General features: G+C 50.6%; 2 protein-coding genes across 8 annotated transcripts in view; one reads left to right on the top strand and one right to left on the bottom strand.

Moving 5' to 3' along the window:
* Positions 1-1,695, top strand: part of SYCP2 (synaptonemal complex protein 2) — a 61,151-nt gene extending 59,456 nt beyond the window's left edge. For all 7 annotated transcript variants that reach the window (XM_039864729.1, XM_039864731.1, XM_039864725.1 and 4 more), the window contains exons 41-43: positions 122-200; positions 294-350; positions 1,054-1,695. In XM_039864729.1, coding sequence (XP_039720663.1) covers positions 122-200; positions 294-350; positions 1,054-1,131 — 214 coding nt within the window. In that variant the 3' untranslated portion in view covers positions 1,132-1,695. The remainder of the gene's footprint in view (positions 1-121; positions 201-293; positions 351-1,053) is intronic.
* A 5,919-nt stretch (positions 1,696-7,614) lies between these two features.
* PHACTR3 (phosphatase and actin regulator 3) overlaps positions 7,615-17,195 on the bottom strand; it is a 62,527-nt gene continuing 52,946 nt past the window's right edge. The window contains exons 8-12 of the mRNA XM_039864724.1: positions 16,669-16,724; positions 13,038-13,099; positions 11,913-12,053; positions 10,083-10,159; positions 7,615-8,193 (exon numbers count right to left, since the gene is read on the bottom strand). Coding sequence (XP_039720658.1) covers positions 8,178-8,193; positions 10,083-10,159; positions 11,913-12,053; positions 13,038-13,099; positions 16,669-16,724 — 352 coding nt within the window. The 3' untranslated portion in view covers positions 7,615-8,177. The remainder of the gene's footprint in view (positions 8,194-10,082; positions 10,160-11,912; positions 12,054-13,037; positions 13,100-16,668; positions 16,725-17,195) is intronic.

Raw genomic sequence — 17,195 nt, 5'->3', positions numbered from 1 at the left:
AATAATAACTAAGATCTATAAAATTAGATTTTCAATTAAGATGTTAAAAATTTTTCATATATATATTTTAGACATTTAATTTGAATTCCTGATAAATACAAAGGTCACTTAATTTTGTTAGGCTTCGCGTCTTGAAAGCTTCATTGGACAAAAATGTCTTCTACAGCCCTGATCGTGAAGAAAATATTTGTACATCTGAGGTATAAAGTTCATATTTTTCAATCTAATTTCTCAACGTTGGTTAGTCTAAGTTGTCTTTGATAGTGAAGTTCACGGGGGAAATTATCTTACAGATGTGTTTCATGAAGGAAAAGATGAACATGCTGCAAGCCAGGCTCCTCAAGGAGATGGTGAGTCTAGCGGGGTTTTCAGATGGAAGAATCTCTCAGGCTCCGATGTCGGAATGGGAAAGCCTTTCACGGAGTTTTCTTCTGTCTGGATTGAGAAGAGGCAGTTTTCGCCCAGTGACTTTCAAGCATTTCAATTAGAATAATGGGAGTGGATTGGTAGTAAAATAGTGGTTGAAATGAGTCCCTCCTAGAGAAAAAAATCAATTTGCAAATTTAAAAAGTAGCTAGCAGAATGGTCGCCCTGCGCTGTGCCTTCTCCAGAAGGGGCGTCGGGGCAGAGCTCCCGCCAGACCCACGCCTACGTGGGTGACTGTACCCCGGCGACTTGGACATCAAGTGGGACTTTCCAGCAGTGTGAGGGCGGGGGGCGTCCTCGGCGTCTTCTCCCGCGTGCAGGGCACGTGGCGCGTGTGCTTGTACCTCTGGGCTCGGCGCCCCCGCGTGCTGGTGCGCGGCAGACTGAGCCTTGCTGAGACTCTGCAGTTTTTCTTCCTTTAAATATTAAATCGGAATTTCGTTGACTCCGGATTTAAAAGACTGAGGTCTTCTCTCAGGGACTATCTAGACGACCCGCGGCGAGCACGGACCCTGCGCGTTAGCATGCGCGCTGACGCGCCGTGTCTTTGGGGCAGGGCTGTTAACACTTTTCTGTTTCATTCGATGCTTTTATAATAATTTAAACCTTTACTTTTCTCGGCCATAGCAAGAAGAGGAGCTGCTTACTGTGCGCAGAGGCCTGCTGTCACTCTTCATGGCTCACGAAGCAAATGCGAACATGTGAATCTAGTTACGAGGTTTTATCCGATCCCTCTACAGCTGAGAAAGGCCCTTTGACCTCAGGGACGCGACGCCGAGCCCCAGAACGTCTGCGCCACGCCACTCATTTTTGAGATAGTTTTCGGGATCCAGGTTTTATAGCGATATTTGCGCCAAATATTACTGAGTTAACTATACTTACAAAAGTAGTTTATCAAAGTAAAATTTATCATATAAGAAGTTTTAAATGAATATAGTTTGGACTAAACTATAAAGAAGTATTAAAATTTGTGTACTAGTTTAGAATATCTACCGGAAAAATTTAGCCTCACTTAGAAGTCTGTTTTAAAATGTTTACCTGAGTATAAATTGGTACTTGCAGCATAGTGTTGGAGAGTATATTTATTCAATTATGGCTCCAATATTAGAAGGCACTAAATAGCCTAAAATAGTAGGTCTTAACTCAGCAGGCTGTTTTGAGTTACTGAATATTAAGCTCCTATTCGTTGTAATAATTCGCTAGATTAATTTATAAAAATACATTCGTGTTATATTAAAGTTAAAATAAATGCTATCACTTGAATAAATACAAAATTGTCTAAGTCATCTTCCTGTTTTCGAACCTTGGGTCCGTCAGCCATCCAAAGCAGACCACGAGGCAGCTGTCTGCGGTCGTGACAGCGCTGATGTCAACTGCGCAGAAGTCGCTACTCCGTGTTGCCCTGTGAGACTTCTAGAACCCTCCCTGTTCTTCCAAACCTAAGGCCTTGTCATCCCCTCTGAACCTCACTTTCCCCCATTCCGGTCACCCGCCCCCCCGCCTTCTACCTTTCCAGCTGGCTTTCCGGACCGTCTCAGGCTGCTTCCTGCACCACGCTGCCGGGCACCGCTTCCCGACCCACTCTTCATTCCTTAGTCCAAAGTAATATATTCCCTCGCCCTCTCTCCTCTCCGGCTTTATCCACTAGCTCAGACTCCTCGTTCCACGACCTGAACATCACCGGAGAAACGTCATCGAGCTTGACATTTCAAACAGCCACTCGGCCTTGCCCAGCGGTCCCCACTGCGCCCTGTTTGATCGATGTGGCCGCATTTGCAGAGCGCCGCATAGCCGTTCCGCTTAATTCTCTTCCTTTCGGCCGACGGCCTCGCCGCCTCCTCGCCTCATCTCCTCCCTAAAATCCAAATGCCGCCCGCATCAACACGGGCTTCGTGATTTCTCGCATGGTCCCGTTTCAGGACAGTCCGCCCCCGAGGGCTCTGGGTCCTGTCTTCGACCTCTCTGTCCTGGCGCGCACAGCCCGCGCCCCTCCAGCTGCTGCCCTCCCCGTGCCGTGCTCCACTCACCTACTGGACACGGCGAGTTTTCTCTAGTTTCTCTCTCTCAAATGCCTGTTCGCTCCGCTCCTCCCGCGGTCCAGCATCCGTCCCTGCGATTTCACCAAAACCACTTTTATCACAATCCCCTAAACCTACTCTCCATCTTTTTACTCGGCTTCTCAGCGCCATCTTACCTCGCTGGGTGCATCTTCCATTCCGTCACGTCTCTTTCCTGGCTTCCCTCCTACCTCAGTCCAGGGCTCGTCCCTAGTCACTTTCTCCTTGCGTGATTTCATGTGGTTTTACGGAATGAGCGTCTTTGTGTCGATGACTTCCAAACGTAGCAAAGCTCTGGCCTTTACTTTGGACGCCACTGCTCTGACGGTGCTGATGAGCAGCTCACCTCCCAGATAACTCTGCCCTCCCTCAGCATTCTTCCTCATCACCAAAGAAAAAAGTAAACCTGTCCTTCCATCTCGGGAAATGTCGCTCTTACCCAATTACTCAGGCCAAAACCTAGAAGTAATTCCTAATTTCTTTTTCCCTTGGCCAGGTACTTGATCAATAAATCCCGCAGATTGAACTTCCAAAACATGTCCCACCTGTATCCTTTCCGTCCCCTCCACCGTCACCGCCTTTGCCAGTGTCAACATCAAATCTCGTGTAGACAACGGCAGCGGCCTCCAGCGTCCATACTTGCTTTTCTACAACTTAGCCAATCTGTTCTTGCAAAGTCACAAAGCATACCGTGCCACTCCCTTACTTAAAACTCTCCAGTGATAACTCCTAAATAACCAAAGAGTCAAGAAATCACAAGGGACGTTAGAAAATGCTTTGGGACGAATGAAAACGCAACGCCCTGACACGTGATGCAGTGAAAGCAGTGCTCGGAGGGAAATTCATAGCTGTGGATTTGTTTAAGTGTTGAAATTTGGAGCATATCTGATTTAAAAAATTTTAAGCTTATTTATAAGCAAAATTGAGCTGTGAGTTCTGTGTAATTCATTTTTAACATTTTCTGTTATACATTTAAACTTAAAAAACTAGAGCAGAAGTTGGCAAAGTGTCTTAAGGGCCATACAGTAAATGTTAAGGCTTTTGGGTCAAAAGGTAAACTTGATCTCATGTAAGTACTTGTATAAACATGGCAAATATAGCCATTTAAAAATGCAAGACCATTCTTAGTTTGCAGGCCTTTAAAAAGAAAGGTGGACCAGGTTTGGTCTGAGCTGTAGTTTGCAAGACAACTGAATCCCTCAATTTATCTTACTATTTAACAGAAATAGTGATCTAAATCAACTTTCTATTAGCAATGCACATACATATGTATACATACATATATATATATTACATGCATATATATATATACACATAGCTAAAAATTTTTTCTATTTCAAACATATTAAAAATAATGATCCTTGTAGCTAACAACTTATATTTCTTACCTGGATCACAATTTACCACCACGCTGGTGTAGGTTTACCACATTTCCTCAACCAAATCGAGCTGTAAAGTGTTAACTTTCCAGAAGAACACAAGGACATGGAAGAGAAAAAAGTTTGCAGTATTAGTACAGCCAGGCAGAAACTTCAATACCAGCCTCTCCGACAGTACCACAGAGACCTACGCGCCACCAAGTCCCGGTCCCATGGATGCCCAGTGGGCCCTCTGATTGGCTGTGGACTGTGCCTTTCATCTACCGTTTCGTTCCAGGCGAGCTGGCAGTGATGAATTCTGCCGCCTCGGAACTCAGGACCAGGGCGAAGCTCCATAGTAGCCACTCTGCCACCACCACCCCTCAGCGGCTACCTCGTCACAGTTGTGACGTGCTCGTGTCTACATTCCTTAACCCATCAAGTTAAAAGCTGAAGTAAGAATAGAAGGGCTCGTGCATGCCATGAAGGAACGACTCAAGTAGAATTCTGAGCGAAATAACGTACCAGGAAATAACAGCGACGAATCTAACTTGGAATGTCAAAGTCGGAGCAAGATGTCCTGTGGGTCCTGACGCTGTGCTTTGTGCCACGCTGGGAGTCACCACTGCGACCGAGGTCTCTGGGTAGACGGCGGGGAGTGGACTGGGAGGCGCGCGGCAGGCTTGTAGGGCTCACGCCTGTGTTGCAGTGACATTTCCAGTACACCTATGTCTGAAAAGGGAGAACGAACAATCTAGAAAATGATGCTGAAGTGGCACATAACAGCATGTTTTCAACTTTAAAGCTTATTAGCATGTCCGCCATATCCAGATTTCTCTACTATCGCTTGTCAAGAAAATGTGATTTTTAAGAATTTCCCTGTTTACCTTAAAGAGATTTATAGTTGATATTAAAGACTTACAAGTTATTTTTTATTACTCTAAATATAAAATATTCTGTTCCATAAAGCTATGGGACTGATAATTGGTACCTTTTCCACTGTCATTCTAGCAAGACATTGTCTAAATATGAACTGGTGGCATATTCCTAAAATCGTCGTTATCAATAAATTTACAGTAAAACAATTTATATTTACTGTTTAAAGTATTTCCGTAGTTCAGGTTGACTGTCAGTGTGGTCAGTTGCTGTGGGCACCTTCGGAAGCGTCTCGCGTGGAAAACTGAAAAAAAAAAAATCCCCGGGAAAGAACGGGGTGAAGGGGGAAGGGGCAGCGAAGCATGTGGGACTGACAAGTTGAGCAGTACGATCAGAATTTTCTCTTTCTGGACCTGAATTTGCCATTGAAGAACTGTGGCTGTGGAGCTAGAGACGTTTTCACCTCCACATACAGCGGGATAAACTTAGACTTGTAATTACTATACATTTCCACAAGGTGGACCTCTTGATATTCGGTGTTTTTCTAAACCCATTTTAATTGTCCCAAAATTACTCACAAATTTCCAAGTACCTTTAACTTTTTTAAATGTACTTTTTATAAAGTCATACGATCTACTCTTTCCTCTGTCAGATTGCCTTACAACTTACTGAATGCCTCTAGAAGAGACTGGTTTCGTAAAATTACCCATTCAGTATTCTTAAATTTTTAAATTCCTTAAAACCAGAATTTCTTTAATGGCTCAGTATTCATCATTACTTTAATAGTTAATTTTATTCTGTGAGAATAAGAACGAATGAGTTGTCAAGTCAATGCCTAAAAACCTCACTAAGGACCACTACCGGCCCTGAAGAATTCTGGTAATTCAGATACTGCACCGGGTTGTCACCGGATACAATGGCAGAAATTGTGTTTTCTAAGTCTTCAGACTCTTACTATAAAAACTTTTGCTTCAGATTTGTACAACACAGGTAAATAAATGTATATACTACGCATGAATCTCACGGGTACCATGTGATTTGTGAATTGCTTTTTAATTTTGTCCCTCTCACTAGGACAAGAGATTGAGGTGCCCCACTGTGTGCTCGCTTAGCTCAGGATTGTGGGTACTTACTAGGTGCAGAGCACATACACCTAACAGTTTGAGTTTCTCTCTCGACCTCAGTGGTACTTGATAAGAACATGAAATATGAAAACAATTTAGAGTGATCATTTACGACTAACAAGTCGATGGGAGGAGCTAGATCCTACTGCTAAAAACTGCAGTGACAGCGACGACATCCTCTGGTTCTGTGATATCTCAGAACCCTCGAGTCTGGACCAAGCCAAACCCTCCTTTGGGTCTTTATCCTGAACTTTATCTTAATTTCACTTGTCCATTCATTATGGGACCTCACTGGACAAAAGACCTTAACACGTGTCCATTCTCCCAGGTCACCTCCAAGCACGGACACAGTTGGGTTCTTTTCTATGCCGTACTGGTCTTTTCTGCTTTGGGGGCCAGGACAGGTGCCAGCACAGAAGCGCCTTTTCCCTTTGTTTCAAAGTAAGTACATGGATATTTCTATACGAGGGAGACTGAAATCTTAGTTTTACATAATTTGGGCTCCAATTAATATTTTAAATCGAGTAACATAAAATAGGGAGCTGCTAACACGTAGCTTAAAATAGAAAAAATGTTTTTTAGAGGTTGACTGGCCGCAGATAATGGGTTATGAATAAAAGAGCCTACACGTATAAATACATATTAAATATACACTATATATACATACATAAATGTTTATAAAATTAAGGAACTGCCTTCTAGTCAGATAGGGCTAGATGAAGAAACCGAAGCTCAGAGAAGTCACGTGATTCGCAGCAGGTTACACGGAAGAGAGCGAGCTAGACTTTTTGCACTATCACAGTGATTTCTTATTAAAGACTCTAATTCAACCAGCAGTGGGTTTGCCAGCAGCTAGGATGCATCAAAGCCCCTTGGGACACAGTGCTACAAGGTAGAGCAGTTGCCATGGGTACCTGACCCACTGAGGTCTTGAGGAAGGGACACGGGGAGGGTCGGGGGAGCACCGAGGTGACACGCGAGGGAAGAAGCTGCAGAGGACACCCAGTTGCTCCAGGCCACTCCAGGCCACATCCCTACCAACGGTAACATTTACGGGACACCTGGGACGTGTCGGGAGCTGGGCTACTTCACCTCCTTCATCCCCTTTAGAAATCGCAGCGGTGTTGACAGACGGGGGGCATCTTCCCACAGAGAGAATAAATACCTTGCTGAACAGGACGATCTGGGGTTTGAGCCCGCTGCACAGCTCCGGAAGTCAAGCTCCAAGCCGCGGTGTCCCCGCCACACTGTGGGTGTGGGCGATGGTGCAGGATCATTTTGGGAGGACATTATTCAAAGTCCACATAAAAATATCTTTCCGGGACCCTGTATTTTTATTTCACTTATTTTCCTCCTTCGTGCCAAGATTACTTTTCACCTTCGTGCCAAGGAAATTTCCTCTAATCTCGACGCCATCTGAAACCTTTGTCTCTTATAATGGTTTCTAATAATGTTTGTAAATGGGAACCTAAAAATACTCTTAAAGAGTGTATAATTTTCACCTTGGTGGAATTTTCAACAAGTTAGTACTTATTTCTAGGTTCACTACTCAATGATACATAAATCTAAATTGACTTGAAAAAGATCGTTTGATTTTCCAAGGCACAAACCATAAACACTAACGAAATTTACAAAACGAAACACACAAAAAATTTGAATTCTCTCATGTTTGGATTCTGATGCTCAAAAGTCATAAAATTTGACTTGTTTCCTAGAACCCTATTCTAACAAATCTTTTATCCCATCCCCAAGAAAATATAAAGCCCAGGTTAATTTCCTGCAATAAGTAGTCATTTAATTAAAGAACAAAATTAACAGGAATCAAAATGTTGCAGCTGTATTTTTGTTAGACATTATATAAAAAAAGGGAAAGTATAATACAGTAAATCATTTTGTAGAACATGAACTTAAAGAGTCCTCAAATTAACCATGATCAGAATAAAAATGTCTTTTCAACAGAACACTGAATGACGCTGCGTCCCATGTCCCTCGAGTCGGGGGCCTCGGAGGGGTGAGCCTGCACATGCGTGTGGCCCGCCTCCGTCACACTGCAGGACTGTAAAACAAGCTTGAAAGGCAAACAACAGTTTTCTTCTGGTTGAGTTACTTGGGTCTTAGCGGACCCCACAGTTCACTCCTCAGACACCAAAGAGTGAAGCGTGTCCTCTGGTGTCCCCTCTGGCGGCTAAGCGTGGCCAGGGGTCCACCTGTGTGTGATCCTCTCCTGCCACACACACAGCAGGTAGTCTTGAGCTGAAAACTTCAGGAAAGTTCCCTGATGAATGTTCAGTGTTGGTATCAAAAATTAAACGCAAATTCTTCTCAGAAGAAAATCTCTATGGCCTGTGGAATCTAGAAATTATTTTTAAGAGAGACAAATAACTTAAGGTTATACATTTCCAAGTTAAAACGACCAAACCTTCCACAAATAAAGCTGTTGCTATTGAAAGCCTCTTGGAGGCCCAGCATGTAAAACCCGCTTAGCTGTAGCGTAGAGCCTCGGGGAGCTCCCAAGGTGTCCGAGAAGGAACGATATCTCGAATGCTTAAAGACAACCTAAAACCTTGTTTGGAAGCCGCTAGCTGAACCCTTAAAGCACCCAGAAAGGCCGGGGCCTCGCTAAATCAGTGGACGTGATGGACCGATGAGACAAATCGCTGGAAATTACAGTAACGTTACTGTTTTGTTTTTGTTGAGTTGGTAACGTGTTTGTGGTAACGTTTAGTACACTTAAGAAAACCTCATATGACTAAAAATATTGTTCTGACTTTTAAAAATTTGACAGTAAGCGCTAAAATGGGGTGGTATAAAAATCTTATGATTGCTTCCTGGTGCCCAAGTTTGGGGCTCGCTCTTAAAATTCTGTCACTTAAGAAAGCTATCGAGACTTGGGAGAGAAAATACATAGCTTTAGTAAACATCCCTTGACCGTATAACGGGAAAGCGCAGTAAATATTTTGACTGCCACACGTGGACTACGTAATGACTCCATCTTTAACACAGAGCGAACGTTAAAGGCGACTCTGAACATTTTACTGGACGTTTATTTCCCCAACATTTTTGAGTGTTTTGGAACAATCGAAAATAAGACGAGCCGGTCCCTCCCAAACGTACGCCAGCCACGGGGCAGGGAGACGTTAAAACGTTTAGACCAACGAGTGGTTTCCTCCAGCGCTCCCAGCCTCCTCTGCCCGTGCGTTTTCACCCTCGACCTGCTGTAGGATGCGACGTCACGTCCCTAGTTTCTGTCCCGCAGCTACCTTGAGCTCAGAGTGAATCTTTCAAACAATGGCTGTGGCCACACTGTGGCGAAGGGAAAAGGAAAGGACCCCGATCTTTCGCTGGGAGGCGGGACCTCCTTTCTCTTTGAATTCGGGCTTGAGCATCTTTGGAATCAGGGAGAAACGACAGAGCGACCGCCACAGTGGAAGGCTTGTCGCGCCCAGGCCGTCCCCCGCAGGGGGAAAGGCACACGAGAACTTCAGATGAGTAGTGCTGGCCACGGCCACGGCCACGGCCACGGACCGGGAGGAGGGAAGGAGCCAAGAGAGGGAAGCCCGCCCACTCCACTGTCCACGTCAACGAGACACGTGGACGGAGACCACATCCACCTTGACGAGAAAAGTCTTGATTCTAGAAGAATCGGCCAATATACTCCCCCCGGACTATACGCCGCGACAGTGGGGACCTCCTTCGCCTTACTCCACAGGCGCTTTCTCAGCACCCAGGACGGCGCCCGGCACATAGTAGGTGCTCACATATTTGCTGAAGAAATGAAAGCTCCCTGAGCTTTCGCGAGCATCAGCTCGTGTTAAAGGTGTGAAGATAAATAAGACAGGAAAATGTCACCGGGAGGTGGAGAGTGAGTACCCAGCACGCCCCTAACTGAAACCCCGGGGTTCTCGAGACTGGGGGAGCTGTGAATCTTAGCGGGAATTCAGTACAGGCAAATGCCGCCATTACTTTCATCGCTTTGAGACTAATTTTCTTCAACGTACATTAACTACGTAAAAAAAACTAACAGCCTGTGCGATACTGTCCTACGTGGTCGCCCGTCACCAAGCCCCGCGAGACACCGTGGGAGCGAACACCATCTTCAATCGAGCAGCATTATCCGCGCAACGCGGTTCCCGACAGAGATGCTGCATTTGTTTACCTGGATACGTGCTTCTTCCATACATTTCTCTTTAATAAACACCACGCTATGAGTATCCCAAAATTCACACAAATAGAAATCTGACCTTGTCAGATGCTTGCTTGACGCGTGTACCTCCATTTCGTTACTCTTGTATTCATTCAGTTCTTTACGAATTGCTGCCTGAAATTGAAAACGGCACATTGTTTTATGGGGCGTTAAACGGTTGACACGGGAGATTAGTACCACGGGTAGGTTAACAACCATTCCTAACACTTGCTGACTTCTGTTACGTTTGTAATGTATTTCCGAAACAAAAAAAAACCAAAATACAACAAAAAAAAGGAGAAACGCCTTTTTGTCCAGCATCTAGACTCTTATGCGGCTTCGCAGCCACCAAGCTGGTGCGTGGCCAGGTTAGGGACATGCTTAGCGAGGGTGTCGCTGGGCCACGGCTGGCCAGGGCCCGCCCCGCACGACACATGACAGGTGGGTCGAGCACATGCCCAGGGCGTTTATCCAGTAGGGATGCCGAAGTCAGTCCCGCTTCGGTACGCTCACCTGGGCTTTTTCAATTAGGTGACTTAGAAGGAAGCCATTCTAACGTCGACGTGCATTTACGTTTTGTGTCGTCGGAAAAATAACGCAGTCAGTGCATGAGGGTGAGACGTGTGAGCACCCCAGGCTTTCCAGGGCCTTGAGGAGCTCACTTTTGTCCTGCGTGTCTCTCTCGGATAAATCCTCCAGGGCCAAGTGAGACAAAAACATCAGACACCACCTCTGGGACAAGGACAGGCTCTGAGCGGAGGGTTTCGGGGAGTTGAATGGTCTGCTGCCAAAGACACTTGCTCCTCTCCCTTTATGACCATGCTCCTCCCCGCCCATCGCCCACGGGTGACCAAGAGTCACGTGTCTGCGTCTCTCCAGGCCGACGCGACGCCCACGTGCATTCACGTGGAACCTCACAGATTCACGCTCCGCACAGAAAGGGTGAGCTACAGTTAGCGGCGTCAGCACACTCACTGGCTGGACGTGTTTGTGCCTCTTCCCAAAGACTTTAAGAGTTCTGAGATCAGAAGGGGCAGGAGGGCATGATGCAGAGGCCGCAGACATACCCGGGTTCGAGTCCCGCCGCACCGTGTCCGACCATGAACGAGGACGACCCCCCGAGACTTTCCCAGGCACCCATTCTCCGCTGGGGTCAGAACTTCACTCACAGGCATTGTTTTGAGGGTTAAATGAAATAATGACCGGCGGGCTGATGGGCTGGGCTCGGTCCAGGGCGGAGTGAGGCTCGGGGAACGTCGGTGACCCCGCCTCGCCCTTGGCCTCGGGGACCCACCGCTCCCGGGCTCTCGGGGCCCCGACCATTCCGTTTGGACCACCCGTGAGGTTCCCGGAGGTGCCTCGACTGGACGGGGACGCCCTGCAGAGCCACCTCGCTCGCACCGTGGGGACCCTTCCTGTGCTCCTCAGATGTCCTCTGCCCCTCGGTCCCCACGGTAGCTCATTCTGTGTAAACCTACGTCCCCCAGTGTCTGTTCTGCCAGCCCTGCCTCCTTTGATTCATGTCCAGGCTGCATGACGTGACTTCCACGTTCCTGACACGTTGGGCTGGACTGTCCCCTGCCAGGCCTCCTCCCACCTACACCAGCAGTGCCCCCGACTTGTGACAACCAAAACCGCCCCCAGACACTGCCAAACGTCCCCTGGGGGCAGAACTGTCCCCCAGCTGAAAACAACCCTGACCCCGGATTATTTTTTGTGAAACCAACACCCGGTTGAGGCCTAGCCTCAGATTCAACCGCTGACGGCGCCCAGTGTAACGAGCTCCCTGTCGTGACATGGTCTGCTGTCCACCTTGTCTGCGGCCACGGCGTGGCTCGCCCGTTCCACGATGCCACCCCCCGGCCGGCGCAGGCGGCTCTGTCCGTACCTTGTCTGCGGCCGACAGCCGCGTCCAGGGCTTGTCGGCTCGTCGGTCGTAGTCCTGTGCTTTCGCCACCTCCACGTAATCACTGAACCGTATCAGAATTTTCCTGTCTCTGAGCTCGTCAACTGTGGGTCTCTGATTCAGCTGAAATAAAAGATCACCTCGTTAGGTGTCACATGCCCAACTAGCTTTCTCATGGCCCCCTATAAACAGGACATTCCTATCCACAAATAGGAAACTCGGAAACTGTGAAATACAACCCGAATGCGAATCATCTCTCACGTGAAGGCGGCCTTGACCCACACGCTCAAGTTACAGCCCTCGCGCCGGACGCGCCTCACCACAAGGCTCCGGCCCTGGAGCCCCGCACGTCGCACAGGCTCGAGGACAGTTCGATAAATTAACTTGGAATAAATTTCAGGGCAGAGGCTCTTTCTTCCTGAGCATCATCAGATAAGCTTCTTTAAAAAGTGACCGATAAACTTAAAATGCTGACTACGCGCGGTTCTCAAGCTCGGGAGGATTATTCTCTTGACTTCCATCCAGCAGGATGAGATTTTACTGTCATTACGCCAGGGTACAGGGGACACGCGAGCCTGTGGATCCAGTCAGGGCGTCAGTAGGTTGGAGCTTACAGTTGCCCCTGGACTGGCCACAGCGAACTTTAATCCCCCACACAAACCCTCAGGCGAGGGCAGTTTTCTGCCATCAGGAGCTTTCTACCCAAATGGAAGGGGACCAAAGAGTCTCACAGGGACCAGGAGACTGACATCCAGGTGTGCTTTCTTGGATGTCACGTGAAGCCCCCAAATTCACAAAGAAAATGCCCAGTCAACACCGGGCTTCCCGGAAATAAAACGCCGTCTGCATGGCAGTGCCACGCCAAGCGGCCACCGTGCTGGGCGAGGGCCTGAGCCGCGGGCGTGGCGGGGTCACGCACCGGACGTGGCGAATGGCCCCGTTTCTCGAGTGCTCGGGGCGTGAACTCAGTGTCACCCAGAGAGCTGTTAAGCAGGGCCCCGGAGTGACGTCCGCACGCCCCCGACCCCACCTGCTCCAGAGCCAGCTCTCCTCCCGCCCCCTCGTCCCCCTTCAGAGTCGGGAGGCGAGACGCTTAAAGCACAGCACCTTTCTCGTCAGCCTCTGCTTGATCTCTCGCCTCTCGTCTTGCTCTGTCTGGTCGTTCCTTTCTGTGAGGTGGAAAACGAAAGACAAAGGGAAAGAAGGTGAGACCCTCTTCCCTTCAGCAGGGGCGCGCGCCTCGCCACTGCCGGATTTCCTGCAGCTGAATGGGAAGGATCGAGGCCCCCCCTGCAGGCGACACTTTGCCAGTCGCCGCTTGGGAGAGCGTGGTCACGCTGGTCCCCAGAAACCCTTGTGTGAGGGAAGCCTCGCCAGCATCGCATCTCCTGGGCCCTTCTATGTGTCAGAAATAACCACGCTGCTTGCTGCCGTGCATTTATTTACAGGAGGAACGGGGAGCAGACTCGCTCATCAAACACCTTATCTCTGTATGTATATTTAATGCAGGAACATAAACAAACAAAAACAGTTGTGGTAGGATCAGTTCTATATACACACACGTGCACGTTCCTTTTCTGCTTAATGCTACACATACGCTTAAGCAACCGGCACATAAGACACAAACACCCTCTTCAGATGGTGGGCAACATACGCCCGCCTGGAATTGATGTTTTCAGGGTACGTTTCCGGTGCCAACACACCCATGAGCCAGCCGGCTCCCTACGGCAGAAGAGGGAACGTACACGACACGTCTCTCCCAGGAGCCCGAGGCTCTCGCCCAGACGGGCTCTGCCTGGTGAGCTGTGACTACAAACACTCGGGCTGGGCTCACACCTACACTCGGGAGCTAAAAATAGAGCGAAAGCCACGGCGTGGAGTAAAATCCGTGCCCGGCCCTGGAGTGCGAGATAATGATGTCCTATTTCTGGCTCTCTCTGGTGCTAAATAAAGCCCGAGCTCCTCGGCCTGAACAGACGTGCACCCCTGGGAAAGGGGCCCCCCCTCCGCCGGCACGCCTGGAAGCACTGCCAGGCCTCGGAGGGGGGATCCTGCGGTCTGCGTGTGTAACATAATCTCACATCATCTGGTTGACTTAGAACGTTTCCAACATTCGTGCACTTGGGGGCCTGGGCGGACGGGGTGTTGAATGAATCCACCACTGCTCTTTCAGTAATTTTTCTTCTTTAAAAAAAAAGGCAGATTCAGCTCGCATTTGGGTGTTTCAGAAAAGGAAACGAAACCCTATTATGTTCTTGGTTTTTAATCCAAGTGATAAACTAGAAGAAACTAGTTATCGGCTCTATCAGAAAGCTGATCGCACGATAAAAAAAAAAAAAAATGTGAAAGTATCACAAGAGGCCAACGCGAGGGATGTAAGTGATACAAAACTAATTTCTCAGAGTTCTTAAAAACAGGCCATGGAGGGATCCCAAGCGCAGCCTCCACGTGAAAACACCGAAAAGCGGGTGTTTTTCCAACGGGCAACAGCGTCAGCATCATCACGAGGTCGCGGGGGCACAGCAGGTGCGCGGGGTTTGACAGCGCGGGCAGGGCCTGGGCCCGGGTGCGCTTCCGGGCACCGAGTCCTTCCTAGGAGCCTCCGCCACGGGCCTGTCCTTGACCTCCGCTCAGCCGTGGGTTATTCCAGACCCCGGAAACGCTGTGCCGTTTCCACGACCAGGAGCTCTGGCCAGAGCCTGCATTCCCATGTGTCCCAGAAAGGGTGGACAGTCACACGCAAGTCAGCGGGGTTGTGTTACTGCTGCTAATGCACTGGCCGGGCACGGACAATGGGCCGGGCAACCTGGCCGTGAACTTCGGCTGTTTCCTCGCCACGATTCACCTTCAAAAGCCCTGAGACCTGGCCAAGGCCTCGCTTCCTCTCTCTAGAAATAAGGGCAGCAGAGCGCAGCTCGTGACTTCGCAGTGACGAGGCAACAAGAGACCGTGGGCGAGCTCTGAGGACCGCGCCTGGCGCAGAGGGTGCCCAGCGCAGAGCCGTCCTGGAAAACGGGCAAGCGTCTCTCGCTCTCTCTCACGCCCAAGGCCGCACAGGCCGAGGCCCGCAGCCATGACCGCAGTGAGCCATGAGCTGCCCACGTGAGGGGAGCAAACCTAAGGTGAGGGGCTCCTCGGAGCTGGTTATAGGCAGAAGACGCCATGGCGCAGGAGCATTGGGAGCCGGCGTCAGGGCCTGTGACCTGAGGTTCTCCTCTGGTCTATAAACGCTTCCCCAGCTCTCGTGCCCACAGAACGAAGCGCACGCCCCCCACGGACCAGCCCTGAAATTCTCAGGCTCCCTCACTCAGGGTGCTCGAGGGGCTTCCGAGCTGGGGACGCATCGGATGCTTCAGTGGTGATGGAGGGATTGCCACGGCCACATGGAGGGAGCCCACGTGTGCCTTTTGTGCGCCGAGGGTGTGTGCGGTCACTGGTCACCCCTGCCATCTCGACTCACTAAGCACCGGCCTATTTTTACGGCTTCCGCGTTTATGTGCAAAGCCCAACACGATCGGAAGCAGTCGCTGGTGGGAGGACCTGGCCTGGCCGTCCCTGACAGTCGAAGGAGGTCCCTACTGCCGGGGGACACAGTTCCCAGGAGAAAGGCCCCTGCCTGCCATCGGGGACAGGTCTCCGAGGGAGGCACTGCCCGGGTTCTAGAACTTTCCCCATTCAAGCCTTGGACGAGTTATTTCAGGACATCTGCGACTTCGAAGCTTTACACATTAGAGACTCCGCTCTCTAAAATTCTAACGCGCGGTGACAGAGCTCAGCGTTTACATCTGCCCACTCGATCGAGTGTCATCAGCGGAAAGCGTTCCTTTAAATCCTCAGCCACACCCTCATTCACAGGCCCCAACTGTCTTCGTTTCTTAAGTTTAAGAAGTACAACGAAGACTTCTCCGTCTCAGGGGTCAATGTTCCCACCAGCCTGTGGAGGCGGGAGCTGAGGACAACGAGGCCACAAAGGGGGGAATCGGGACAGCGCCCAGGGCAAGGGGCCGCCGTCTGCCTCCTGGCAGAGACTCAGCCTCGTAGCTTTGTAAAAAGATGTTCACGGGACAGAAACAAAGTCAGGGAACGTCGACAGCGCTCCTCACGAACAGGGAAAAGCAATGAAAACACTTAAAAAACCCAGGCCCCCCGAAGATGCTCTTTGCAGAAACTGTTTTGGAAACTGAAGTCTGTGGACCAGTTACCGGAGAACCGGCTGAGAAACGCTCCCCAGGGGGCTGCACCGCCCGCCTCCGCCAGGACTTAAAAGGGAGGGATCCTGCTCTCTGCGCTGTGGAGGCCGCCCACCTGCGGGCACCTGTGTCCCGCACACACCTAGCAGGACACACCTAACTGGACGTGGGGGTGGGGGGGGCTGAATCCACGTCTCCCTGTCCCTTTGAGCTGCCGGCTGTGTTCCCTCCGGGTGTGACAACAGAGATGCGTGACTCTCTACGGCAGGATTTAAGACACTGTCCGGACCCGAAACTGCCAGGGAAACCTGCTTGAAGCCCGGTGGGGAGAAGCCCGTTGATCCCTTCCCCTCAGAGCCACCGGGCTGACTGAAGAACGCCACAGGGACAGCTTTCCTGGTGCCAGGAGGAGCGCTCCGCGCCCCATGTGTGTAAAGGGGACTTGCTGGGAGCATCGGCTCCTCCAGGGCTTGGCCGCGGGGCTGCTCGGCCACAGCCGGGCACGCTGGGCACACGTGCGGGGCTCCAGGGGGATCCCCGGGACTCACGTTTCAGGATGTTTCTCCTCTCCAGCTCCTCCACGGCGGGTCTCTGGCTCAGCCGTCTGCGGAAGAAGACGAGAATCACGTTGTGCACCATGGTGGCCGCCGGGGGCTGCGAGGTCGGGGCGGCGGGAGCGCCCCTCCAGATCGCGCCCCCCGAAGCGGAAGGGGACCTCTGCCGGGCGCCTCTTGCTGGCAGGTGGAGTCAGACCCCCCCCATGCGAGGGGGTCCCTGCTGTCACGGGGCTGCGGGGACAGCAAGCGCGCCCCGTCTCCACCGGCAGCTCCTCATGGCCAGGTCGGCGCCCAGCGGGAGGGTCCTGGGGGTCCCCTGGGGGTCCCCCAGGGCGCGCCCGGGCAGCGCGGAGGCCGACTCTGGACACGCCGCCCGCGGAGGAGGGGCGCCGGGCCGGCCTTGGTCGCGGTGGTCGCGGTCACGGACACCTGCACCTGCCCCGTGCCGCTGCTCCTGCCCGGCCAGCCTCTCGCTGGCGTGACTGGGGCGCCCCGCCTCCTCCGCAAGCCGCAGCCCG

This window comes from Pteropus medius, unplaced genomic scaffold (assembly GCF_902729225.1).
Source record: "Pteropus medius unplaced genomic scaffold, Ma_sr-lr_union100, whole genome shotgun sequence".
Lineage (NCBI taxonomy): Eukaryota > Metazoa > Chordata > Mammalia > Chiroptera > Pteropodidae > Pteropus > Pteropus medius.
This window is presented reverse-complemented; position numbering and strand designations above follow the sequence as displayed.